This window comes from Tamandua tetradactyla, chromosome 17 (assembly GCF_023851605.1).
Source record: "Tamandua tetradactyla isolate mTamTet1 chromosome 17, mTamTet1.pri, whole genome shotgun sequence".
Taxonomy (NCBI): Eukaryota; Metazoa; Chordata; class Mammalia; order Pilosa; family Myrmecophagidae; genus Tamandua; species Tamandua tetradactyla.
Window position 1 is genome coordinate 1,025,375 of NC_135343.1, and position 27,610 is coordinate 1,052,984.

The 27,610-nt window shown below is 54.0% G+C and overlaps 1 protein-coding gene across 2 annotated transcripts in view; it reads right to left on the reverse strand.

The window, feature by feature from the left end:
- The window catches only part of MERTK (MER proto-oncogene, tyrosine kinase), an 86,312-nt gene extending 63,876 nt beyond the window's left edge, over nucleotides 1-22,436 (reverse strand). The window contains exons 1-3 of one of the 2 annotated variants that reach the window (XM_077133716.1): nucleotides 22,321-22,436; nucleotides 6,935-7,184; nucleotides 1,543-1,643 (exon numbers count right to left, since the gene is read on the reverse strand). In XM_077133716.1, the coding sequence (XP_076989831.1) occupies nucleotides 1,543-1,643; nucleotides 6,935-7,184; nucleotides 22,321-22,381 (412 nt within the window). In that variant the 5' untranslated portion in view covers nucleotides 22,382-22,436. The other variant, XM_077133717.1, reaches the window with a different exon arrangement.
- Between the last annotated feature and the right edge of the window lie 5,174 nt (nucleotides 22,437-27,610).

Below are 27,610 nucleotides of genomic sequence, written 5' to 3' on the forward strand. Positions count from 1 at the left end.
GTGGTCACTGCACGCTTAGGGGACTGGGGAGAAGGGCGGTCACCGCACGCTTAGGGGACCGGGGAGAAGGGCGGTCACCGCACGCTTAGGGGACCCGGGAGAAGGGCGGTCACTGCACGCTTAGGGGACCGGGGAGAAGGGCGGTCACTGCACACTTAGGGGACCGGGGAGAAGGGCGGTCACCGCACGCTTAGGGGACCGGGGAGAAGGGCCAATCAGCTGCCCTTGGGCACTCGCTCTGCGGCTTCTCTGGTTGGGACCAGGCTGCTCACAGCAGAAAGCCGTGGGGGAGCCGAACTGGGGCTCTGGGTGCCTGCTTCAGGGTTTCACAACTCCACTGGGATTTCTGGGATTCTGACAAGTGAAATACCTCTAAATTTCTCCCAGGTTGGCGAGGAAATGCCTCTCGGCCTGACGCGGACATAAACCCGAGGTGGCTCGCCGGGGATGCCCTGCAGGAAGCTCTGCCGACTCCCGGCTGTGCTCCGGGCTTCCCGAACCTGCCCCGGCCCCGCCCCGAACCCGCCCCTTCCCCGCCCATGCCCCGCCCCCGCCAGCACAGCCGCAGGAGCAGGCGTCAGGTTCAGGTTTGCAAACCAAAGTATGGCTGGGAGCCTTTCACTGGGCGATACTTCTGGTTGATTTTCCCATAGGGCTAATCACCTGCCCCAGAGTCTGTCAGAGAACTGAGGAAAGTGCTGGCTTTGCTGAAAGGGGTGCCAGGGACAGCAGGGATGCAGGGGAGCAGCCTGCATATTGGGGTGACAAAGAAAGTGCTTCTTCCCTGAAGCCTTTCTTGGCAGGCCCTTGTCCTTCCAGAACCAGGCATGCAACCCTCAGACCTGGGCACCAAACCCTAGACCTGTCTCACCTGACCACACCAGGCATCAGCTCACCCTGCCAGGCCGTGCATCAGCTCTCCTGGCTGGGTCATGCAGCAGCTCACCCGGCCAGGCCGTGCATCAGCTCTCCTGGCTGGGTCATGCAGCAGCTCACCCAGCCTGGCCGTGCATCAGCTCTCCTGGCTGGGTCATGCAGCAGCTCACCTGGCCAGGCCATGCATCACTCGCATTCCCACCAGAGTTCAGTTCAATTGTGAATAATGATGCTATGAACATCAGTTTGCACAGACTTCCTTCTGGCCCGATGCCCACCCCGAGTTTCACTGAAGAGCTGGGGTCACACTGAATCACGTACCTGTCAAATTCTGGGAACCAAAAAGGAACCCAGGTAGAGCTGCTGACCAGTCCAGGAAAGCCATTTACCCACCAGACAAGAAAAGCTGCTGAATAACAAGCAAACAGTCACCTGGCCAGGTGAGTGAGCTGATGCTGGCACTGAGAAAGTGCAGGACAAAATGCATTTTACCCCCTAAAAAAAGGTCTTCAGCTTTCTCATTGTAAACAACTTGAAGACAAGAAAGTCCTCAGCGTCTTCTCATCTCCCTCCTATGCCCAGGATGGAGCCCAAACTGAGACCGGAATTCATTTCCATTCCTCCTGGGCTGGTGGACGCAGGAGCTCTGCGCAGTGGCCCCCGCACCTTGGACCTCGATGTGGATGGGCTCCGACACGACCTCCTCACCACTGACATTCATCTTGCAGACGTAGGACCCGTTGTCCGAGCGCTGGACGCTGCCGATGCTGGGGAGAGACGGGGGCAGGTTGGCCTGGGAGCTGGAGGCCCCCAGCGAGCGGTCCCCAGAGACAACAAGCTCCTGCGCGTCTGTCTCCCACCCTGATTTCTACTGTGGACGCTGCCCCGGGGGCCCCCAGGTCCCGCTGATGAGGGGCCCCCACCCACATGGCCCCATGTCCCCTTCAGAAGAGGCGGCATTGCAGATTCTCCAGAGGCAAGTCCTGGGGGCAGCACAACAAAGAACAGGCACCCCGACAGGTGGGGGATACCTGCGCCTGGAACACCTGGTCTGCCCAGGCCTGGGCCCAGCAGAGAGAGGCTGGAGGGGTACAGCGCGGACTCGACGAAGGCAGCCCCTCGGCGCTTCGGGGCACACCTGTGCGGGACCCCAGCGGACCGGAGAAAATGCCAGTTCAGCAGGAAACCCCGGCTGCAGAATCGGGCGGAAGCACCGCCTGGGGCCAAAGAGCCAGCCTGCCCGCAGCACCGGCTCACAGCGGAAATGGAGGGGCAGAGCCCGATGCACAGGGCAAGATGCGGCCTCCATGCGTCCGCTTCAGGCAGGGTTAGCAGTCTCGTGGTGGGAGGAAGTGCTCCCTGCGGCATCAGTGTGATGGCGCTTTCCACCCACATCAGGGAAAGGCTAGTTTATGGACACCCCAAAAAGGCTGCACGTGGAAGGCAGCCAGGCTCCAGGCAGCGGCTGCAGGCAGGGGTCGCAGGCCCCTCTTGCCCACAGAGGTGGGGGTGCAGCCTCGGTGCAGGGGTTGCGGGTTCTGGGCTCGGTACAGCAGTATGGCCATCCCAAGCTTGTGTGAGAGGAAAGAGGGGGGACGGGAGCAGTGCCAGAAAATGCCCCAGAAGGACAGGTGCGGGTCATTCCCGACCTGCGCCCCCACGACGGGTTCAGCAGGGATGCCACAGCACTAAGATCAAGCAAAGACCCCAAAGCTTCCAGAGAAGAAAGGCTGCTGGGCTCGCCTTCTCACCTGCAGTCCGAGAGCAGGAGCAGTTTGTCAGCGACTGCAGAGCTCCCCACGAACTCTCCCTTTGAATTCTATGTCCAGGGAACTACCTCAAGGGCAGGGTAGGAACAAATGGCATTTGCAGACACACCAGCCTGGGAAGCTGTGGAGGAAGTGGGGTCAGCTGTCCACGGGGGCAGGAGGCTGGGGACCCAGGCAGGCGCCCCCAGGAAATAAGGTGGTCTCCATGCCTTGGCCTCTGGTCACTCGGGGAGGAGATGTTTGCCCTCCCTCAGAGTCTGGGGGGGCATGAGGGACGGATGTTTAGAAGACAAAGCAAACTGAAGGACAAGGGGCTGCTCAGGGGCTCAGGAAGCCGCAGGAGAAGTAAAGCATGATTACAGCTAACAGCGCAGCCAGCTGGAGAGTGTCCACACAGCCTTTCACAGTGCCTCACACAGGACCCGGCCCAGGACGCAGGGAGGGGTGCTGGACTTACACGGTGCAGTGGCCTGGCGCATGCACATGCACACGTGCATGCATGTACACACGTTCACACACATGTTCTCACACACGCATGCACACTCACGCACACTTGCACACATGTTCACATGTATGCACACCGCACACACGCACAGCGCACACATGTACACGTATGCACGTTCACACACGCACGCATATACACACATTCACACACATGGTCTCACTATGCGCACACACATGCATGCACGTACACACGTTCACACGCATGCACACATTCTCACACACATATGCACATGCATACACATGCACACACGCTCGAGAGCATATGGACTGAATGTCTCTGGAAAGGTAACCACGAAAGGGTCACCTCAGCTCCCCCTGGGGAAAGGGCCAGACTTGGAGGGGACAGAGAATTTTTAAACAGTAGGAATTTTTAAGCACAGGAGTGCAGTCCTTTTTACATTAAAAAAAACAGCATGAATAGTCACGTCCAGTTTGGAGAATACAGAACCCCTGGAGCAGGGGCTCACCCGGCATCTAGACAGGAAGCACCTGGCAGAGCTGCCGGGTCTCGGGTGGCAGGGCGGCCTCCGCAGGGTCCCCGGCCCCCAGCCCCTCACTCCCCAGTCCTCAACCGCGGCAGTGGGGCTGCTGCTCAGGAGCGGCCCAGAACCCGGCAGGCTCCAGAGGGTTCTTAAAGGAAGCACAACAACCCGTGCACAGGCTCCCCCTGCCACCATCCACATGCCATGCGGCCAGCTCCACGCTGACCCTGGTCTTCCGAAGAGGGTGCTGGTCAGGGGCCCAGGCGCCCGCGGCCCATGGAGGCTCTCACAGGTCCTGCCTGGAGAAACCCTGTCCTTACTTCCGAGACGTCCCGCTGGCTTCCCACAAGTTCTGCTTCCTGAGCGAGCAGCGGCAGCAGCTCAGAGCCACCCCGCAGGCAGACCCGCACACCGTGAGATGGGGGGTTCTCCACCTTCTGCGCCCAGCACCCCTAGTCTCAGGACCCCCAAATGCGGGCATCCCACCATCCAGGGGTCCCCGAGACACAAGGTGACCGCACAAGGCACAGGAATTTTAGGGACACAGACGACCAACAGAAGATTCACAAAGAAAGCAAAATGCTTCCAGCTTTTTGGGGCCCTGCCAGGACCACGGGGGGGGGGGGGGCGGGGAACTGCAGATCCAGCGCCCGCACCCCGTCCCTCCACCGCGCTCGCCAGTCCAGCGGCCAGGCCTCCCTGCTGGCAGGACGGGGACTCCCCTCCCGGGAGCCGGCCTGGGATCCGCCCGGGTGGTGTGCCCTTCGGGAAGGCTGCACCTAGAACAGGGCACCCCACCGAGGCCAGAGGCTGCCTGGCAGTGACGCCCACGACCCCCGCCCTCTAGACTGCAGAGCGGCCCGGCGCAGGCGGGACACCCCCTGACCACAGGGTCGCCGGGGCCGGGCTGCGGAGGCTTTCCCAGCGCTGGTCTCCGGGCCGCAGCTGGGAGCCCCCCTCCGTGGCGGGCACAGGCCCCCGACTCGGCCTTTCGGCAGTGACAGCCTTCCATGGGGACAGGAACTAGTGTCTGCTCAGCCCAGCCCACAGGCCGTCAGAGCACGAGGCACCACGTCGGGTGCAGCTTCTCACACACGCGCCTCCAGCCTCCAGTGGGAATATCTGTGACATGTCCCTTCATCGTTCCATCTACACGCGTCTCTACCCGCTTCTACTTTACAGTAACAGATTACAGTGGCGCACTGTAGACATTAAAATATTCTGAAGATTTTACATAATATGGGGAGGTGCCCGTAACAGAACGTGAAGTGAACAAAACAGGACATTGGCCACCTACGTAACAAAATGCTAATTCTACTTCAAGAATATTAAATACTCTATACTTGGAAAGATATCCTCAGGGCTAGGGGACATGGGCCATTCTTTCCTTCTTTGCACTCGTTCAGTATTTCCTACATTTTTATATAAGATATGTAATTATATAAATACTAATATATTAATATTTAATGTACTACCATTAAAATAATTTAGAAAATATGCACTCACAGGAGCTAAGACCAAGGCGTTTCACACCTTTTGGGGCCTTGTGTGAGACACCGAATGTCCCGCAGCCTCTTGGGGCACGGCCCCCGGCCCCCTGCCCCCCGCCGCCTGGTGTCTATACATTGCCAGCTGTGGCCGCCTGTCCTCAGGCCTGGCCTCCTTCCAAGTAGAAACATCGCGCCACACCTGAAATCCACATGAGCGCGACGTCCAGGGCCCCTCAGCATCCGTGCCCTCGCCGCCTCGGGGAAAACGCCTCCTGGCCCCTCACAGCCCACGGCACTGGGCTTGCGGGGTAAGCCCTGGGGTGTCCCAAGCAGCTAGAGCAGACCTGGGGACGGGAGGGGGGTGGTGGGGGGTGCAGGGGCTCACTCACGCCACCCCTCGCCCGAGGCGGGAGCCCCCCATCAGGCTCCCAGCTGGAGAGCCCAGGACCTGCTCCCCTCCTAAACAGCAGTGATGCAGCCAACTCGTGGCCTTTCTGGTTGGTTAACACGTTAAAGTGCTTCTCACCTGTTTATGACTAAGTGGAGATTTTACTTCCACCACCAGAGTTTGTCTATATAATGGCTAAATAGTATAAATTATAAATATAATTGCTTAGGGCAGGCCACGGTGGCTCAGTGGCAGAGTTCTTGCCTGCCATGCCAGAGACCCGGGTTTGAATCCGGATGCCTGCCCGTGCAAATAATAATAATAATAATAATAATAATCGCTTTTTATAAAGACGATGCAGAAAAAAACTTATTAAAATGTCCTGGGTGTTCTCAGCGCACGGTGGAGGATGACTGTCTGAGGAATCGAGACATAATTTAAAGCAACCGATAGACAGGCGGCCAGTGTGTTCTCTGCCTTAGCGCTTAAGTGTTACCCCCCACCAAGCCCACAGCCTGGGGAGGAAATGCAAAACCATACAGTGGTGGAAGCGCTAAGACAGCAACTCCAGGGAGCGGGAGGCCTGTGGTAGCCCTGCAGCGGTTTTCTGGAAAGGAAATACCCAGCGATTCCCCAGGGCGCATGGCAGAGTCTGGGCCTCGCCAGTGACCAGGCCACAGAAAGTGAGAACGCACCAGATTAAACCGGTTCTTCCCCGAGAAAAGGCTCTCGCCTGGACTCTGCACAGCTCTGACCTCATTTTGGGCGTTTAATGATGGCATGCTGACCCAATTCTAAGACTGTAAATGTAAGGAGATTGTAGCAGAGAGAACAAAACCTGCCCGGCTAAGAACAGAATAAAAGAGAAAGGGGTGGTGAGAAAGGACACGGCCTCTCACAGGGCACGGTGCCCGGCAGGATGGCTCGGCGACCCCGGCGGCGCCCCCGAAGTCTATGCCCGCCCCCGCTTAGGCCTCCGTTTCCCTGCAGTGTGCGCCGCGGGGAGGGGCAGAGGGGAGGGGCAGAGCCCCGGGCCCCCCGGAGGTGTTGAGGGCCCCACTCATCCCTGAGAACCTGGCACCCCTCGGAGCGCCCCCAGCCAAGCTGTACTGGGCAGGCCACGCAGGCAGAGGCCCCCAGCCCCGCCCCGAATCCCTAACAGCAGGCCAGGGGCAAGGACGGTGCAACCAGCCGACCCTCAGCCGCTCACCGTAAAGGGCCCGGGGCCGGGAACCCGCAGCTCTTCCATCAGCACAGGGGAGAGGGGCAGAAGTGGGGGTGACGGATGTGGGCAGTGGCACATTATTGGAGATGCAACTAATACCACTGAACTGTTGAAAATGTTAAAAGGGGAACGTAGAGTTGTGCGGCATGTATGTTTCTGTAATAAAACGTTTAAACAGAAAAAGGAGGGAGAAAACCTACCTGAAGAAAGCGATTATCGCTGTTCCTTCGGCGTCGGGGTAGTACTGCGTGACGGCGTTGTGCGCCCCCAGCAACTCCTTTCCGTCCTTCCACCAGGAGATGCCGTCCGCGTCCGCAGGCCCGCTGGGTACGAAGATCGAGCAGTTGAACTTGACGTCTTTGTGTTCAGAAAGGATGATGTGTCCAGCCGTGTGATTGAAGGCCAGCGGGGGCCTCGACCGCGGGCCGCCGTCCCCCACCGCGGCGAGAGCTGCAGGAGAGAGCAGCCGGCTCAGCCTTTCACAGGCGGAGTTTTCCAGGCTGATCTCGGCTTGTCGGGCAGGACGGGGGGCACAGCGCGCTCGGTCCCCGCCTCGTGTCCCAGTGGGCTGCCCACCCGCCTCCTTCCAAGGAGAATTATGGAAGCAATCGACGTCTCCCCAAAGCACTGAAAACAGGGAGCCCTTAACGGACACTTGTCCTCCAGGAGTCACCCCGGCACGACCGGGCAGCAGTGCAGGACCACAGGCACGGCGCGGTGAGAGGGGCCCAAGCGCGCTCGGGGACCCTCGGGCACAGCACCAAGTGGAACGGCCAGAGCCAGGGCGAAGCTGTGGGGTCTCCCGTGAACTGCCCAGAGTCGGTGCTCACGGGACAGAGGGGGTGACAGGCCACTGGGGCTGGGACAGAGAGGAGCTACTGCCCGAGGGGTGCAGAGGTCCGCATGGGGTCACCCCAAAGTGTGGGTGATGGACGCGCCAGGGCACCCCACCGCGGGGCCACAGTTCATGCCACCCAACTATTAAAATAGCTAAAGTGGAGACCTCAGGCTGGGGGAGGAGGGGAGCAGGAGGAGGCACCCCGCCGCTGCTGTCCCGACCCGTTCTCAAACCTCAGTGCGGACAGAGGCTCAGCGACTCCCAGACACACAGCCCCCAGGGCCGGGAGCCCAGAGGCGTCGCAGCAGCGGGGTGGGGCGCCAAGGGGGTAGCCCTGCCCCAGACATGCCCCTTGGGGGAGGGGAAGGGGCCTGAGGGTTAGGGAAATGTGCGCACCCCTGCCCCGCCCAGTCCACCCTCACCACCCCGAGGCCCCCCCAAACCCACCGCTGCTGCCCCGGCCCCCACCGGCGCATGCCCAGCTGCTCAGCCTCCCCCAGAGACCCACCAGGACCCGGGGCCAGCGTCCCCTCCCCCGTCCCGTGCGCCCCTATCCCACGCAGACCCCTGTCCTGTGCAACCCTCCTGTCCCGTGGATCCCGTCCGCCCCTGCATGGGGCCCCTCCCATGACCCCTCAATCCTCTGCACACCTGCACCCCCTGTGCCATGCCCCCCTGTCCCCCCTGTGCCATGCCCCCCTGTCCCATCCGCCCCCTAAGCCATGCTCCCTCCTGTCCCATGCACACCTCACCTCATCCGCCCCCTGCATGGGGCCCCTCCCGTGCCCCCTCCTCTCCCATGTGTACCCCACCCCGTCTGCCCCCTGCACGGTGCCCCCCTCCCGTGCTCCCTCCCAACTTGTGCACACCCGCACCCCCTGTGCCCCCCATTCTATGCATTCCACAAAGCCAAACATATGGAAACCATTATGCTGCCTCAGCTCATTGCAACCCCCGCCAAGAACTGGGAACAGACAGCCTTTAGCAGGCTGGAGGTTTTCCCATTAGCAGGAGACCACAGGGCAAAAGCCGCAAGGCAGCACGTTCTGTCCGGAAAAGCAGCTTTTTGTCCTGGGAGTGGGGTTGCTTTACCTCGAGTACCAGAACATGGTATCTTAAGACCCTCTCCCTGACCCCAGAACATTTCCTCCAGCCCGCCAGGACTGGGATTCAAGGACTAAAAGCCATTATTTCCTTTTTAAGTGTGACTATCTCTGGAGACCAAACCCTGAGCAGCACAGCCGTCCCAGTTTTTCCTAAGCGACAGTTCACAGAGTCCCTCAGAAAACAGAGCGGAGGTGCTTTCGCTCATCCTGCACCGGCCACACCCAGAGCCCTGGGCATTGCAGATACAGAGGAAGGGAGAGAAGGGAAGGTGGGAGGCTGCAAGGACCCTGGAACCTGCAACTCCATCGTGAGGAGCTTTCCGGGTGCCTTTTACCCCAAATCTCCCAGGTTTGGCACGGACCCAAAAAGCCCCATGGAAACCTTAGCGAGGCAGGAAAGGGGCCAGCTAGCCAGGCAGATGGCACTCAGGAAACAACGGCTGACTGCAGGCCAGCCCCACCCAGGCCAGCAGAGGCCCCACGTGGCCGGCTCCCACCTTAGCCAGGTGTGACACGGTGCCACAGAGACCTCCGAGGCGGTGCCAGAGAGCCCACACCTTCGCCTCTACCAGTGGGGCCTGCTCCCACCTGAGCCAGCACCCGCACCGCCGCGCTGCCCACTGCCCCTGCCCACGCTGAGGAGACCTCAACTTTCGCCACTGCAGAGTAAGGCCCCTACCCCCACCTGTCAGTGGACAGCACATGGGGACAAAGCGTTTCCACCCCTCTGGGTCGGAGCCCGGGAAGGCCCAGGGGAAGCTCCCAGCCCCAAGCAGGAGCTCAGGGGGCTATGCCCCTCCTGTGCCAGCGGAGGCCGAGTGGGAGCCCCCAGCAGACGGCACCCCTCTTCCTCTGCCAGCGCAGCCCGAAGGAAGCCAGGTAAACAGAGGAGTTTAGTCTCACAGTATACCAAACATGTCTAGGTTTCAGTAAAAGTCCAGTCTCAAACGCAAGGACAGGCCAACACCAAGGACACAGAGAATTACATGAAGACAATTTAAAGAAGCTACTGCAAAAAGGCTCCAACGAATAATTGTGAACGCACAACGTATGAAAAACAGAAATCCTCAGTAAAGAAGTCCAAAGTCTCGGTAAAGAAGAGGAACCAAATGGAAAGCTTAGAACTAAAAAATACAATAACCAAAATTAAAAACGCGGTGACGGGCTCAACAGCAGAACAGTGGGGACAGAGGTCAGAGTCAGTGAACTGGAAGACAGGGCAACAGAAAATTATCTTATCTGAACAACAGAGTTGAAAGAGACTGAATTAAAAAAATAAATAGAGCCTCAGGTATGTGTGAGACTATTACTAAACCCTAATATTTGGATTATTGCAAGGAGAGGGGAGAGAAGGCAGTTCTGAAAAAGTACTTGAAGAAATAATGGCTGCAACTTCACACTTCTGGAATAAATACAAATCTGCAGATTCAAGAAGGTAAGTGAACCCCAAATAGGATAAACCCAAAGAAATCTAAGCCAAGACACACCATATTCAAACTTCTGAAAAATAAGACAAAGAAGACATTTTGAAAGTAGAGAGAGGGAGAATGACACCTTATCCATAGGGAATAAACTATTTTGAAAGGCAGTGGATTTCTCTTCAGAAATCATGGCAGCCAGGAGAAAGTGGCATGACATGACTCAAGTGCTAAAAGAAAAGAATTGTCAATTTAGAATCCTTCAGGAATAAAGGGAAAATGAAAATATTTCAGGTGAAAGAAAACTAATAGAATTTGTTACAGATCTACTCTAAAAAATGACTAAAAGAAACCCTCTACACAGAAAGGAAATGATTAAAAATGGAAACATGAAACATCAGGAATGAAGGAAAAACACAGAAAGCAAAAAATGTGGGTAAACACCTTCCTTCTCCTCTTCAGTTTTCTAAATTATATTTGGTGGTTGAAGGAAAAAATATAACAGAGTTGGATGTGGTTCTACATACAAAGGGGAAATATTTTAGGCAATTTTATTATAAACAAGGGAGGGTGTGATGATTTGAGGCTGTTACGTACCCCAGAAAAGCTGTGTTCTTCAGTCCTAACCCAATCTTGCCGGGGCAGCCTTATTGCAGGGTGGGACCTTTTGATTAGATTGTTTCCATGGAGATGTGACATACTCAGCTGTGGTGTGACCTTTTAATTAGATGGAGATGTGACCCCACCCATCCAAGTTGGGTCCTAATTGATTTACTGGAGTCCTTAAGAGTCATCACAGAAAGCAGAGTTCAGATGCTTGGAGAGCTGAACCAGAAACAAGACATCTGAAGACAGTAAACCAAGAAATGAAATCCAGAGCTTTCTCAGAGAAGCTAAGAAAGGACCCTCAGATGCTTAGAGAGAGAAGGCCACTAGAGACAGGAGCTGAAAGCCATCAAATCCAGGGCAAAGGGCCAGCAGATGTTGTCACGTGCCTTCCCATGTGACAGAGGAACCCAGATGCTGCCTTTCCTCCGAGAAGTTATCTTCTTGTTGATGCCTTAATTTGGACATTTTCACAGCTTTAGAATTGTCACTTGGACCTTAATAAATTCCCTTTCTAAAAGCCTATCCATTTCTGGTATATTGCATCCCAGCAGCTTTAGCAAACCAAAACAGTGGGTAAAAGGACTTAAAAGGAAGGAGAGATTCTACAACCCACTCAAACTGGAAAAATGTCAATGCCTACCGTATCAATAATTACATTAAATGTAAATGATCTAAATATACCTATTAAAAGACAGAGATTGGCTTAGGAAACATGACCAAACTATATGCTGTTCAAATTCAAATATGATGATATAGACAAGTTACTCAAATAATGATGACAGGTTGAAAGTACAAGGATGAAAAAAAGATATGTAGTCTTTATTCAAAAGAAAGCAGTATAGCTAAATTCATAACAGATAAAAAATAGCTTTCAATGTAAAGAAAATTAGCAGAGACAGAGAGGGACACTGTATCATGATAAAAGAGTCAACCCACCAATAAGACATAGCAATATTAATGAGTATGCAACAAACCAAAGAACTGCAAAATACGTGAGTAAAAGCTGATAAAATTGAAAGGAAATATAAACAAATCAACAATTATAGGTGGAGACTTTAACATCCCTCTCCTAACAATCGACAGAACAACTAGATCAAATATACACAAGGATATAGAAGAACGCAACATCATCATCAACTAATAGGAGTTAATCAACACTTCCAGAATACACCATACAACAACAGGAGAATCCCATTCTTTCCAAGTGACCATGGGATATCCAACTTACGTAAGCCATGAAGCAAATCTCAAAAATTTTAAAAGAATTTAAACATACTGTGTGTGTGCTCTGACCACAATGGAAATAATCAGAAATTAATAACAGAAAGATAAAGAAAATTCTCCAAATACTTGAAAAATAAACAACACACTTCAAAATAATCCATGGTTTAAAGAGTAAGTCTCAAAGAAAATTTAAAGAATACACTGAACTGAATGAAAATTAAAATATAACAAAATTTGTGGGACACGGCTAAAGTAGTGCTGAGGGAGAAATTTATAATAACTAAATGCACATATTAGATGAGATGGAAATGTCCCAAATTAATAATCTAAGCTCCTACCTCAAGAAGCCAGAAAAAAAGAAGAGGAGAAAAAAAAGTTCAAAACAAGCAGAAGGAAGAAAATAATAACTACAAGAGGTGAACTGAAAGAAAATCACTGAAATAAGCAGATTCTTTGAAAAGATCAGTAAAATCAACAAACCTCTAGCAGGACTGACAAAGGAGAAAAGACACAACCACTGACATCAGTAATGGAACAGGAATATCACTACAGACCCTGCAGACATGGAAAGGAGGATAAGTAAATACCATGAACAACTCGACCCAAATAACCTTGGCAATATTGAAGAAACGGACCAATTTCTTAAAAAACAAACAAACAAAAACCTACCACAATTTACCAAATATAAAATAAATAATTTGAATAGCCTTAAATCCATCAAGGAAATCGAATTCATTGTTTTCAAATTCCCATTAAAAAAATCCAGTCTTAGATGGTTACTGGAAAATTGCACCAAATATTGAAGAATTAATACCAATTCCGCACAATCTCTTCCAGAAAACAGAAGAGGAGGGGATAGTTCCCAATACATTTTATCACGCTAGTACTATCCTGATAATAAAACTGGATACACAGTACACATAAAAGGAAACTACAGAAAATCCTTAACAAAAATCAGCAAACAGAATTCAGCAATATAAAAAAGAAATTATACATAGTGACCAACTGGAATTTATCCCATAGATAGAGGACTGGGTCAATATCTGAAAATCAGTCTGTAATCTACCATATTGGCAGGCTAAAGAAGAAAAATCACATATTATATCAATCATTTGATAAAATTCAAAACCCATTCTTGATGTTACAAAACAAGATCTCGAAAAAAAAAAAAAAGCTCTCAGAAAAAAACGGGGAGAAAGAGGAACTTCCTCAACTTGACAAAAAGCATCTATACAAAACTTATAGCTAACATTATACTTAATGATAAGTATAACATTATCATTTAATGTTGATAAAAGACTGGATGCTTCCCCCTGAGAAAGGGAAAAAGGCAAGGGTGTCTACTCCCCACACTCTTATTCAACCGAGAGCAGGGAGTTCTAGCCAATGCAATAAAGCAAGAAAAAGAAATAAAAGGCGTCTGGAAGGAAGGATCAGAAAGGAAGAAATAAAACAGCCCTATATGTAGACAACACAATTATCTACATTTAATTCCAAGGAATCTACAACAATAAAACGTCATTGATATTAATAAATGATTTTGGCAAGGCCATAGGATACAAAATAAGTATACTGAAATCTATATTTCTATATACTGAGCAATGAACAAAGAAACTGAAATTAAAAATACTAGTCCATCTCTATCATTTGGTCATTTCAGGAATGTTGTCTGAATGGAATCATAATGCATTCTTTTTCCATTTGCTGTCCTAACAAATTGCCACCAAGAATTGCTTGAAACCACAGCATTCATTATCTTCCAGCCCTGCAGGTGAGAGGTCTGACACGGGCTCACTGGGCTAAAGCCGTTGGCCTGTGTTTTTGCGGGGTGCCCCGCCTCCCCTGCCTGGAGGCCCTCCCCTGTGGGTGGGTCCTTCTCCCGGCGCCTTGCTCGGAACTGCTTGTCTGCCTCCTTCTCCCACTTTTAAGGACGAGTACCATTAGAGATTCTCGCCAGCGTCTGGTGTTGTCACTGTTTTTTATTTTAGCCATAGTAATAGATGTGTCGTGAAATCACACTGTGGCCTAAATTTGCACTTTCCTAATGGTGAGAGACGTTGAACAATTTTTCATGAGCTTATTTGTCATCCACCCAGGGGCTGGGGATGGGGGGGCAATGGCTACACACGGGCACCGCCAGGAACCCCTGTGGGCAGGCATGTCCTGTGCACGGGGCGTCCACCCAACAGCCTCCTGGAGGGAGACTGTCTACGGCTTTCCAAGATGCTTCTAACTGGAGGAAACTAGGTAACAGGCACACAGGGTTTCTGCCTTACGTCACACACTGTGTATGAACCTACAATTATCTCAAAAGTTAAACTAAAGAATCCAACTCTGTTCAACATCTTCTGTGGGGTGGGTGGTGGGGCAGCACACCCCGCTGCAGTCTACCCGTCTCACCTGCACCCACTGCTCTGCCCTGAGAAGGGGTGTCTCCATTCCTGGGTGGGAGCCGGGGCTCACAGGTGCGGGGTGATTGCAGGGCCTGCAGGGCGAGGCGGAGGCTCTCCAGTCCCCACCACCCTCACCTCCCTGCCCCAAAGCCCCCAGCGTGGCCGGGCCCCAGTGTGAGCCAAACTCGTGGAACTCTACGCTTAAATCTGTGCATTTTATTATATGTAAATCAAACTTCTATAAATAAAAGAATAAAAAGAATGTTCGTAGCAACATTTGCTTGTAATATAAAAATTTAGAAAACCTAACTGCCCATTAAAGAGGAGACTGGATAAATAAACTACAGCGTTTTTATATATTTGCCCATAAAGGTCAGAGAACTAGGACATAGTTTTGACCCCAGTGGAGTTAACAAATGTAAGGTGGAGTGAAAAACCAAGCCGAAGGGAACGCACCCTACTTACAGGAGATTTCACAACAGGCACATTTCAGCTGCTCTTAGTGACCAGTCAGTGCCCAGCCCTTCGCCCTCTGCCCACCAGCGGACCTGACCCCGCCTGACCAGCAGCTTTTCCAGCCAACACACTCAACACACCCGACCCGCCACCGTCCTTGGAGTATGATGCAGCCAGGGAAATGTAAGTAGCAGACACCCATAGCACCGGCATCACATAACATTAGCTTCTTCCTGGTAAAAAGGACAGAATCAGCTGGTTGGCAAGGGTTTGTCCTTTGTCCCTCCTGCTGCTTTCTGCCTGGAAGGCGAATGAAACGCATGGAGGCACAGCAGCTATCTCGAGACCAGGAATTTGAAAACCACCTGCTCAAGATGGCAGAGTACACGGCTGCGAAGCACCAAGTCCCTGATCTCACCCTGGGGCCCCTGTTCCAAAGCCAACCTGGCTCCAAAGATGGCTTGTTTTACAGGAAAATGAATGCCCTTTTGCTTAAACCATGAAGTGAAGTTTTCTGTTACGTGCTGCCAAATGTAAGTCCCCATGGGGATAGTGCCAATGCACACCACTGAGCGTTACCAACACGGCCGTGGGAGGGGAGCATAAGGGGGCGTTGGGGGACGTGGGGGCAGATACCAATGTGGGGCAATGGTTTTCCCTGGGCCAGGGGTGGGGGGAGAGGGGAGGAGGCCAGGTTGGAGGCCCGGGGGCTTCCACGGCATTGCTGAGGTCTGGTCTCTCATGCCGAGTATACAGACGAGACTCCTTTCCCCTTACGTCTGTGCCTCCTAAATATTTTATAAGATTTTACTGTGAAGAAAAAAGAGCAGGTGAGAAAGAAAAAATGTCGCGGTAGAAAGAGAAAGGCCCTTATTTTATTGGTTGCTCAGTGGGGGCGGCAGGCTCGCGACTCCGCCCACGGCGCACCCGCTGAAGCCGTGACAGGGGCCTCTCCGGGCCAGGGCGGGCGGACCCCTCGGGAGCTGGAGCAGGAAAGCCCGAGGCCCGAGAGCCTCGCAGGCCCTTCGCGGGTCACGGGGCTGCCTGAGCACGGCCCCGAGGTGCCCGCGCGTCGTGGGGAAGCAGCTCACGCCCAGGGCGCTGCCCGAGCACCGGGCTCGGCCCCGGGGCGGGCCCTGCGGGGCGCCCGGAGCACAGGGGACCCCGGCCCAGCGCCCCCGGCCAAACCCCCACCCCGCCAACCGGGCCCAGCAACCCCCCGGCTCAGCGCCCAGGCCCAGCACCCCCAGCCCAGCGCCCAGCCCCAGCACCCCCAGCCCAGCGCCCAGCCCCAGCACCCCGGCCCAGCGCCCCCGGCCAAACCCCCACCCCGCCAACCGGGCCCAGCACCCCCGGCCCAGCGCCCAGGCCCAGCACCCCCAGCCCAGCGCCCCGGCCCAGGCCCCGCGGGGAAGGGCCCTGCGGAGGCGCGGGCGGGCGCGAGGCGATCTCGGCGCCTCTAACGCGGCCGGGTGCAGGCGGCGGGCGCACGGGCGTCCAGCCTCAAAGGGTCTGTTTTCTCCTCGGCCCCTTCCCGGCTTCCAGGCTCCCGGCCCTGCTTTACCGTCGAGTGGAAGAAGCCCTGAGGACGAACGAAGGTGGGCGGTGAAACGGAAGAGCCGAGAGTGGGGGCGGCGGGAGGCCCTGCGCTTCCTCCGCCACCACGCGCCACCAGGGCCCGAGCAGGTGACCCCGACGCGGCAGCCCAGGCCCGGCCAGCCCCCGGGGCCCCCTGCCCAGCTCAGCTTCTTGCGAGGCCCAGGTCCGCCGGGTCCTCTGCCCGGGAGACCCCGAGAGAGGGCCTGAGCGCCCGCCCGGCCTCACAAAACGGGGGCGACGGCCCGCTGTGCTCGCCATCTTCCCTCTCAGCCGCCGCGTCTCCGCGAAGAGAAGGGGCCAGAGAGGGGAGGCTTGGGGACGGGGACCCTGGGGGCTCTGCTCCCCGAGGCCCTGCAGGTGCACTGCCAGCACCGGGGCGGCAGGAGGGCCTGAGCCGGGAGAAGACAGGGGCACAGGCTGCCCCGCGCAGAGGGCAGGGGTCGGGTCACACGTCCACCTGGGGCTCCTGCCCTCTGCACCGGCACCACCGCGCTACACACGCTCACACTCACACTCACACACATCCAGGCAGCACCACCCTGTGCACACACCCAGGCACTACCATGCTGCACTCACACTCGCACACACCCAGGCAGCACCACCCTGTACACACTTCCACTTGCACACACCCAGAGGATTTAACCAAAGAAACACAGGCCCTTTACCCACTGCAACCAAAACACCTCATTTGGGAAACCTAGTTTTAGCTGGTAAAAAGGAGAGGAATTGACTGGATGGTCACACACATAAACTACACGCTAACTTTGGAGTAGTATTACGGGAAAAGTCGAGCAGGAATCGGGTTTCGTTTTACACCTTTCTGCGCAGCACTCGGTGAGAACCATCCCTGCTCGAGGCGCATGTGATGGGAAGTGGGTGTGGGGGGACCCTGACTCGGCCCCCAACACCTGCTTAAGGGTAAATTCTGCTACAGGATCGACCAGGGGACAAAATCCTAGGCAGATGCTGCCCAGAAATGGGACCAGGACGGACACCGGGATAGACAGACGCACCACAGCTCCTTCCCCAAAGCTGTGAAGAGTGGGGCAGCCTACAGCTCGGGCCTGGCATTTCAAGCTGTAATTCTGGAAGCATTTCAGTGAGCAAAGAAGACCTGCCGAGGATCACTGCCTGTCTGGGAGAAACAGTGACCCCCAGCCTGAGTCTGGAGGAAGGAGGGCCAGGACAGCAGTGGCTCACCTGTGCTTGGCACCTGCCCTGCTCCCTTAGCCTGAAGAGTAGTGAAGGTCTTTCTGGACAGAGCCAGCTCCCCGGACCTGGGGTGGGTCTGCAGCCGGGCTCGGCCCCCTGCCCCTGAAGCCCTGTAGGCGCCTCTGCTCCAGCCCCCAAAGCACAGCCGGGAGCCCCCGCCTCCCGTATCCATGGAAACTCACGTGCCTGGGCGAGAAGGAAGCGCTGGGTAGAGGCAGGCAGGAGGGCACCAAGGGGCTGTTGGGGGGGCCTGGCTCGCAGCTGCGAAAAGCGTGTTTTTAACATGAAAACCCAGCCCTGGACGTCCCTGTAACCCTGGCTGGGATGGTTAAGAGGGAGGGTAAGATATGTTTGAAGCCCACATAGTCAGGAAACCTACCTTCCTTTCGTTCCCTAACTTCTCCAGGAATGTACCTGTTTGGCCTCCCAGGACACAAGGCCTGCTCTCTGTCCACCCCCCAGCACGAGGGCTAGGAGCCACAGCTCTTCCCTTCTGGGGGCTGGGGGGCGGCCAGGGGCAGAGTGAGGGGGTGGGCACAGAGGCCTTCCAGCCCTGGAGGTTTCCCTGTGCACCTGGACCAGCTGTGTCTCTGCGTCGGGGCCTCTTCAAGGGAGCGGGAGGCCGAGGTGCGGACAGGTAAAGAGAACAGCAGGTGGGCATCCGCCCCCTTCAGTGCTCCCAGGAGAGTCAATGGATGTTGGGAGTGCATGTTGGCTGGGGTCAGGATGGGGGGGCTCTTGAGGAGAACATCTGAGCTGAACCCCAAATGGCCAGAAGGAGCCAGCATACGAAATCTGGGGGGAGGCCAGGCAGGGCCAAATGAGCAGGGGGTGGGGCAGCCTGGACCAGGGGAGCAGCGGGAAGCAGCTCAGAGGGAGGGAGAAGCCCTGAGACACCCAGCACACCTGGGTGGGAGGGGAAGCCAAGGAGACAGCCAGCAAGGGACACACCAGCAGACTCCAAATCCCAGCCCAGCTACCCCGTGGGAAGCAGGCAATGCATACACATCTGTCGGATGCCGGTGCAGGGAAACCCACTGAAACCAGATCCTGGCTCAGGTGTTCACCTGCCAGCATTGCCCAATTCAGGGCATTGCCAGATCCCAACTCTCTACTGCCAGCTCTCACTGCTAACTCACTGAGCCTTCTCCAAGGGTTATTGCAAAATTACTACTAGAAATAAGAGTTAAAACTGAAATTAAGGTTAATTACACAAATGATTGTGTTCCACTTGGCATTCTTTTAAAAGTCAGAATAGGGCCACGGTGGCTCAGCAGGCAGAGTTCTCTCTGGCCTGCCATGCAGGAGACCCAGGTTCGATTCCTGGTGCCTGCCCATGTTTAAAAAAAAAAAAGGTCAGAATAAGTTTTTTAAAAATTATGTATTTTTAAATTACGTCCTGCTTGCTTCTAAAAAGCCCTGGAGACCATTTAACAAAGTATACATGTATTAGAACAATGTGGGAAAAATAGTTACAATGTGTTATAATATATGATACAGTGTCAGGAAGAGAAACATCAACCTCAAGATATGGTAAAACCCAGTTCACTCTAAGGGCTGGATTTTCCTGCACACACAGCCACCCTTGGCCAGGCTGCTGAACCCCTTCACTTTATCCACTTCCGCCTTGCTCACCCCATCCCCCCGAGGGCTGTCCTTTGACTAGTCTTGCTTCTCACTGGTACCCGGCGGGGACTCAGCAGAAGGGAAGGTCTGGAAAGGTCTGAAATGCCCTTGCTCAGCACTTCCACTTCTGTTTGTGGGGCGTGATTCTTGGGTTAAAGTCACGCTGAAACCCTAATCATTTACCCATTCCTCTACCATGGAGCGCCTACACGCACACTTACCCTGTCTCATCTCTCTCCTGTCTGCTCAGCAAACCACTCAGACTCACAATATGCAATATGAAAATCTTAAAACCGAAGACCTATCTCACACCATATATAAAATAAAAGTGAATCAATGACCTAAATGCACTAAACCATAAAACTCTTAGAAGAAAAGAAGAGGAGCTTCTATTAGGCAACAGATTCTTAAAGATGACACCAAATGCACGAGCAAGAGAAGAAAAAATAGATAACATGGACTGCATCAAAAGTAACAACTCTGGGGCCTCAAAAAGACATTATCAAGAAAGTGAAAAGACAACCTACACAATGGGAGAAAACATTTGGAAATCAAATATCTGATATGGGCTTAATATCCAGAATATACAAAGAACTCCTAAATCTCAACACAACAAAACAAACAGGACAACAATTTGCATAGATATTTCTCCAGAGAAGATAAACAAATGGCCAATTAGCACACGAAAAAACATTAGCCATTAGGGAAATTCAAATCAAAACCACAAAGAGATACTACTTCACACCTGTTAGGATGACTATTTTTCTAAAAAGAAAGAAAAATAACAAGTATTGGTGAGAATGAATTGCTGATGGGAATGTAAAATGGTGTGCCCCCTGTGGAAAAGTTTGGCAGTTGCTCAAAAAGTTGAACACAGAATTACCACATTACATGACAATTTTACTCTTAAGGTATATACCCCCAAAGAATTAAAAGCAGGGGCTCAAACACATATTTGCACACCGATGTTCACTGTGACATTATTCATAGTAGCCAAAAGGTGGAAACATAGTAGCCAAAAGGCCATCCAGGGGCAGGCCATCAATGGGTGAGTGGATAAACAAAATGTTGTCTATATGTACAAAGAATATTCTTCAGCCATAAAAAGGACTGAGGTTCTGATACTGCTGCAACATGCATGAAGTTTGAAAACATTAAGCTAAGTGAAATAAGCCTGGCACAAAAGTACAAATAATATATGATTCCACTTATGTATGTTTAGAATAAGCAAATTCATAGAGACTGAAAGTAGATTAGAGGTTACCAGGGGCTGGGGGAAGGGGAATGGGGAGTTACTGCCTATTCTGTTTGGGGTAATGGAAAGTTTTAGTAATGGGAGGCAGTAACAGTGGCACAACATTTTAAATTAATTAATGCCATTGAATTATACACTTAGAAATGGTTAAAATGGCAAATTTTATGTTATGTATATGTTACCACAATTTAAAAAAATCTAGACAAAGAGCCTAATTTCCATCTTTAATTTCTTAAAGTATGCTTACTTCTGCTCTAATTCTAACTGAATAATTCCATTGTTTAAGATTGTCTCAAGGTAAGATGTAAAACTATCAGTCTTTTCACTGGTAAATTTCAAAATTAAAAGCAAAAGGTAAAAGAAAAACTGTAGGAACTTTATTCTTCCTGCTGGGTGGGTTTTAACAGACTTTTTATGATTATTTGACTAAGGCTGATGATCAGCTGAAAACTTTTTTTCTTGCAGCTTTTAAAAACTTTTTAAAAATTAAAATGCTTTATATCTCAATATTGCATTTTCCACAAAAACTAAGGTTCCTATTACTTTTTTCATTATTTACATCACATTCACTACATCAAAACTAATTATTGCTAGCCCTCGCTAGTAGCAGAACATAACAGATTTGAAGCAGATTACGAAAACTGGGTCTGGCAAAATGCTGAGGAATGTTTGAGCTTCTGAGGGGAGGAGGTGGAGAACAGAACCGCTTCAGTTCTTTGCTTGGTTTTGGCCCAAGATCTTTGTTTCAGATTGCCATGCTGCCCCAAGTTATAAATCGCTCGTGTGATTACTGTGAAAACGAGGGTGCAGTACTTAGATTTTTTTTTCAGTTAAACTGAATCTTAAGGGGGAAATTTCTAAGTGAATTGCTTAACTGTAAATCGAACTTTCCGGGTCTTCTTAAAAGCCGCGCGTGACTGGGAAGGGCGAAAGCTGTGGCTGCACAGTCGACCATCCGAGGTCAAACGAGACAAAGCCGCACGCCCCCAGGAAACGGCAACATTCTAGCGAAGAAGACCGGGATGTGTTGAGTTGGCATTACTTCTGTTTGTTCCCTTTTCTCTCGGGTGAAGCCTGCCAAGTGTTCTTCCAGCTTCCTCAAGAAGCGCGCCCGCTGGCACCCTGCGACCCCTCCATCACCTCCGCTCGGGGCAGCTGGGGCGCGGCGGGGCCCCCCACGACTTCCCACGCGCGCGCAGCCTCGGCAGAATCCGGATAAGCCTCGACGCTGCCAAGTACCTTACACTTTGTTGAGCCAAACAAGGGTGCAAAGACCGCTTCCCCCTCCTTGGGCCCCACCTTGCAGGGTGGAGTGCACATAAACTCCGCGTGGGAGCGGCGGGCCGGCCCTTCCCGGCCGGACCCTGGGGAGGCGGCGTCCCTGCTCCCGGGCCCCGCGGCGCCAGGTCCAGGGCGAGTTTTGGGCGCGAGAGTGCCCACCCGGCCCGGCTCCCCGGCCCCACCCGGACACACATTCGTGCCCCAGCCGGGGTGCCTCCGGGAGCCTCGGGGCGCAGCGCCCAGCGAAGGGGAGGCGCTGGACACGGGGGGCTTGCACCCTCGCCCTGCCCCGGGCGCGACCCTGCGGCCGCGCGCTCGCCGCGGACGCCCTGGACCCGGACCCGAACCCCGGAATCCCGAACCCCGGAATCCCGGACCCCCGAATCCCGGACCCCCGAACCTGGTGCCCGGCGCCCCGCTCCCCTGGGTTCCCAGCCCCCGCCCCTCGGCCCCCGGCCCCCTACTCCCGGGTTCCCCCCCAGCCCAGCCCCCGCCCTTCAGCCCCCCGGCCCCCGGTCCCGGCCCCCCAGCCCCCCAGCCTCCGGCCCCCCCGGCCCGGCCGCACTCACCGGCTCTGCAGAGCACCAGGAGGAAGAGCCGCAGCAGCAGCGGCAGCGGGGCCCGCCCCATCCCGGGCCGCCGGGACCCACAGACCGCCCGAACCTGCGGCGTCGCCGGGGGTAGTACCGGCGGCCGGGGGCGGGGCTCAGCAGACGGGAGGAGGGGCCGGGGGAGGGCGGGGGCGGGGCTGAGCGGGGAGGGAGGGGAGGGGAGGGGCCGGGAGCGGGGGGAAGAGGGGAGGAAGGGGGTGGAGAGGGGAGGCGAGCAGCGGCTGGCGCCCGCGGCAGCACCCCAGACCCGCGAGGAGGACCCCCGGCCCTCAAACCCGGACGCTGCGCCCGGGTAGAGCAAGAGCCGGGGCCGCGGGGTTGGGGCTGCGCTTGGGGCCTGCGGGAGGGTGGACAGACGCGGCTCCGTGGCGCGGGCCCCCAGAGGCGCGCGATGGGCGCGGACCAGGCGCTGCCGGACTTCGCCTTCTCTCCCGGATTTCTTCAGGGAACCTTTTCAGAGCCCATGGGTCTCACGTGTCCCCTGGCCTCAGCCGGCCGGGCCGCCCCTCCATGGACACGGCCAGAGCTCCGGGGACCCCGCTTTCTCCCCCAACACCTGGCGCGTTCTGCTCCGGCTGTTGTCCTGTACCCCAGCCCGGTCCGGTCGGGCCCCTACCCCCCCCCCCCCCCGCAGTGAGCTGGACGGGCTGTCACTTGGGCAGCAAAGGCGAGCCAGGGGCTGCTGCCCTGCACAGGATGGAGCCAAACCCGGTACGATGAGCAGACCCCGTCCCGTGGGTGCCTCTGCAGCTGGGAGCCACCCTACCCCACCGGCTGGTGGTGTGACCGAGCACAGACTCGCCCGGACTTGCAGTGGTGTCCTGGGGAGCAGGGGCGGAAGGGAAGTCCTCTGCTCAACAGAACCGCGGGTGGATGTGGCACAGCCGCCCAGAAGGCAGCAGGGCGCTGGGGCAGGGCCAGCCTCACCGGCCCCAGGACCTACCTGGGCCCCACAGCCAGGTGGAGGTGTGCAGCCCCTGGGCCGTGGGCCTCTGCCGTCCATGCGCCGCAGGCCCTCTCCCACCTCAGGGCTTTGCACCGGGGTCCCCTGTGCGGAAGGCTGTCCCTCCACACGCCTTCTTGGCCAACTCTCCTCCAAGCCTCTGCCCAAACCTGCCTTAACAGACCACCTCCTGCCGTGTGGGTGGCTGTACACAGCATGGTTTTCATGGCCTCTTAGTAGGTTCGTGGAGACTCTTGGTCTCCACCCCACGATGCCGCTGGAGCCTCACTCACAGATGGCCAGACACACAGCCTGGGGGCCGCCTTCTCTGTAAACGCGCACAACTGGAACCATCCAGTCGCTCGTCGTGTGTCCCCAGCGGCTGCCTTCTGCAGGTCAGCAGAGACGAATGCGGGGTGGGGGTGGGGGTGGGAGTCATGTGACCCCCATGGTCTCAATTATTTACTGTCTGGCCCTCAATAGAAAAAAGTTTGGGCAGAATTCTCACCTGCCATGCTGGAGACGCGGCTTCGATTCTTGGAGCCTGCCCATGTAAAAAAAGAGAGAGAAAAGTTTGCCATCCCTTGATCTGAGGCCTTTCTCTCCTGTGGCTGGACCAGGACCAGCGGGGGGCTTGTTCACAGCCCCTCAGGGGATGCAGCTCTGACGGGCACCCCAGCTCTGAAGGCAGCCCTCTGGTGAGCGGGGAAAGAGCTGTGGCCTTTTGTGGCCCGGCTCAGGGGCCAAGGCCCTCCTGCAGCCACCCTGACCCAGTGGAGTCACTGGCCGCCTGCGGGGGAGGAGCCACCCCCACCTCATGGGACAAGGTGGCCAAGAGACTCCACAAACACGAGAGCTCAGCTAAAAGTGCAGTATCCGTTCTACTATTAGTTTTGTACTTGCCATTTGTTGGGGGTTGAATTATGTCCCCACATGCTGGGGTCCCACCCCCGTGCAGTGGCTGTGAACCCATTTGTAAACAGGACCTGGGAAGATGGCATTTTAGTTAAGGTGCAACCAACTTTGGCCCTCACCCACCCAGTCCATTCCCTGGTCCTCCGCTCATGGCGCCACTTTTCCTTTGGTGAACCGAGCCTCACCCTGCCACGCTCTCCTGGCCCTGAACCTGGGGGAGGGAGTCTTTGCCCTTCTCGCCTCTCCTCTGCCCCTCCTTCCTGGGGCCTCCAGCACTGACTCACGTCACCTCATGGCACCACCCCTGCTTGCTGCAGTCATCCACACACCTGTGGGTCTCTCCCTCCCTCGATTCCTTGATGATTTCAGCATCTGCGTCACCCTCACACTCTTCAGACTGTTCCTGTTGTTGGCGTTTCAATGCTGTACAGTTACATCCAAACCACCAACTCTAAGACCTTTGACCTCTCGTCCTCCGTCATTTGCTGAGTGACGTGCAGGAAGTAGAAGCACCAAGTTCTTGGAGGTCGCTGGGGAACTGGGATGGTGCTATGAGAGAGTCAACACAGAACGCCACAAATCATGAGGGAACCACACGCATCTTGCGCTTTCTTGGGCGATGTAGCTGATGCATGAAGAGACTGCACTCAGTGTGCCAAACAGCGTGCCAGGACAATGGGCAGGTTTGAGTGGCAGGTGGTCGGGTCCGGTCAGTGCATGGGGTCGAGCATGAGTGTCCCACTGCACCTGTGGACCTACTAAGTGGCAGTGAACAGACTTCCACTGCCAAAGAAGATGCAGCAGATCCGCACTGCATGGGCTGTCAGGAGAAGGGCCACCCTGCAGCAGTAACCATGGAGTTGGGACCAGCGCATGGTCAGAAGCCGTCTCCCAGCTGGTGCAGGATCCTTGGCCTTCCTCTCGCTGAGGGTCATGGCCGAATTGGGTCAGGAACGCCGATGTCTGCGCTGAACACCCTGGAAACAGCACAACGTGGCGGCTCTGCTGCGGAGTTTTGTACTCTGTTGGTCCTGGAGGAATATCCCAAGGCATAACCAGTCTCCGCCACTGGGCAAATCATCTAAACAATGCTGACAGACTGGGACAATTGTCCCCGAAACGCCTGGGTACCGCAGTCTCAGAGGGACGGGCTAACCAGCCCGCAGCACACTCGCCTAGGGGCCAGCACCAGGCAGGCGCTTCAGCAAAACAGCCCAGGCCAGGTCCAGGCCATACACGACAGCTTTTGTGTCACAGGCAAAAAGAGATGGTGCAAGTACAAGACTCCATTCAGCACGTGAACAATGTTGTGGAACAAAGGTGTTTCCTTTTGTGGTTTCTCGGGTTCTCGTGAGAAAACGTACCCAATAGGCTGACAAACTCAGTGGAAGTAAAATTATCTCTCGTTTGCAGGTTTCAGAAATGACATGGACCCGTTTAAAGATGCCCCTTGGTGTGTTAGACAGTGTAAAAAAGGACAATTTGGAAGCTTTTGTAGTTTGATGGGAAGCTGATAATGTGCATATGAAAGAATCAATCTGATGTCCTAGAAAAAGTACAGGCAGTGTGTTAGTGGACAAAAGTTGTGGAGTCTTTTGCCCGACAGGCTCAATAACCAATTCCTGAGACAGCTTTCAAAGAATGAAACCATTTATTACAGACACACAGTAGGAGAGCACACGGCCTAGCGGCCCCGAATCTGTCTCCTGAACCACAGCCATTCTGACGGTTTGATTAGAGAAAAGACGGGCGGTTTAGGGAAATGAGCACAGGGGCCCCAGGTGATGTCCTCAGAGTGACCTGAGTCCTGAGCGGGCGCAGGGTGGCCGCATGCTTCGTCACAGGCAGGAGATGGTGAGTGAGCTCAGGTGACTTACAAGTTAAAGTCTAAGCTACTGCATGAGTCAGGAGGGCCTGCTTCGGTGAGATCCGGTCTCGGTCATCAAGGTGACTTTGGACTTAGTTTTGGGCTGACCCGGACCCTTTACAACAAGTATTAGGGACTGTCTTCAGTGAGGACGAGACTCTGAAGCTGAAAAACTCGATAAATGGGTACAAATGAAGGTTAGTCACAGGCTTTCCACAGTCAGAGGGCACGAGATAAAGGCTGTACAGTCATCATCAGAGATCAAGGCAGAGATAAAGGCTATACAGTCATCATCAGAGATCAAGGCAGAGATAAAGGCTATACAGTCATCATCAGAGATCAAGGCAGCTGGATGGAAACGCCAAGGACCAAGGATTGCCGGCAGCCGGCCCGTGAGTGCCACAACCTTCTGGGACAAAGCACTGCCTTGGTGACACCTCACAAGGGGACTTCTCCTCACCTTAAAACCAGAAGCCAAAAACTCCCATGGTTTTAGTCAGCCTATGGCTTGGAATTTGTTTTATCAGCCAGGAAACCAAAACAAACGGCTAAATAGTATACAGCCAATTCTCTCTTTTTCATGACAACGCAGCTTTTTATTTATTTATTTTTGCAAAATTGCATAAGAATTTGTCCTCCATCCTACCAGGTTGTAATTATATATACTGAATCTGTAACCAAGTCCATGACACAAATTGTATTTAATTGTGACAAGTCCACTATTAAAGAACAAAGTTGCTTGCTTTCATTTGTGAGGTTTGAGAATTCTTTTATATACTCTGCCAGTTTTGTGATTTGCAAATATTTTCTTCTAGTCTGTGGCTTATCTTTCCTTTTCTTAACAGCATCTTTGGCACAGGAAAAAAATGTTAATTTTGATGAAGTCCAGTTCATTAAAATATTTTTTCATGGACTCAGCTTTTGGTGTCTGTGTTAGTTTGGAAGCTGCTGGAATGCCACATAGCAGAACTGGAATGGCTTTTGAAAAAGGGGAACTTAATAAGTTACGAGTTTACAGTTCTAAGCCTATGAAAATGTCCAAACTAAGGCATCCATGGACAGATACCTTAATTCAAGGAAGGCTGATGGGTCAGGAACCCTCCGTCAGCTAGGAAGTCACGCGACTGGCATCTGCTTGTCCCTTGCTCCTGGGCTCCGTTGATTTCAGCCTCTGCTCCTGTGGGGGTTCCTCACTTTACTTCTCCAGGGCTGGCTTTCACCTCTTGGCTTCCCTTGGCTCTCTCCAGACTCTGGCTTTCTTAACATCTCATGGCAACATCTGCTGGGCTCCAAGCATCTCCAAACATCATTGTCTCTGTTTTCCATGTGTCCGCATCTCTGTCTGCTCTATTGTGAAGTTTTTGTTGGCTCCGAGGCTTCTGTTGTTTCTGTAGGCTCTATCATTCTCCAAATGTTTCCCCTTTTAAAGACCCTAGCAATTTAATCAAGACCACCCAGAATGGATGGAGTCACATCTCCATCTAATCAAAAGATTACAACCTTAATTGTCACATCTCCATGGA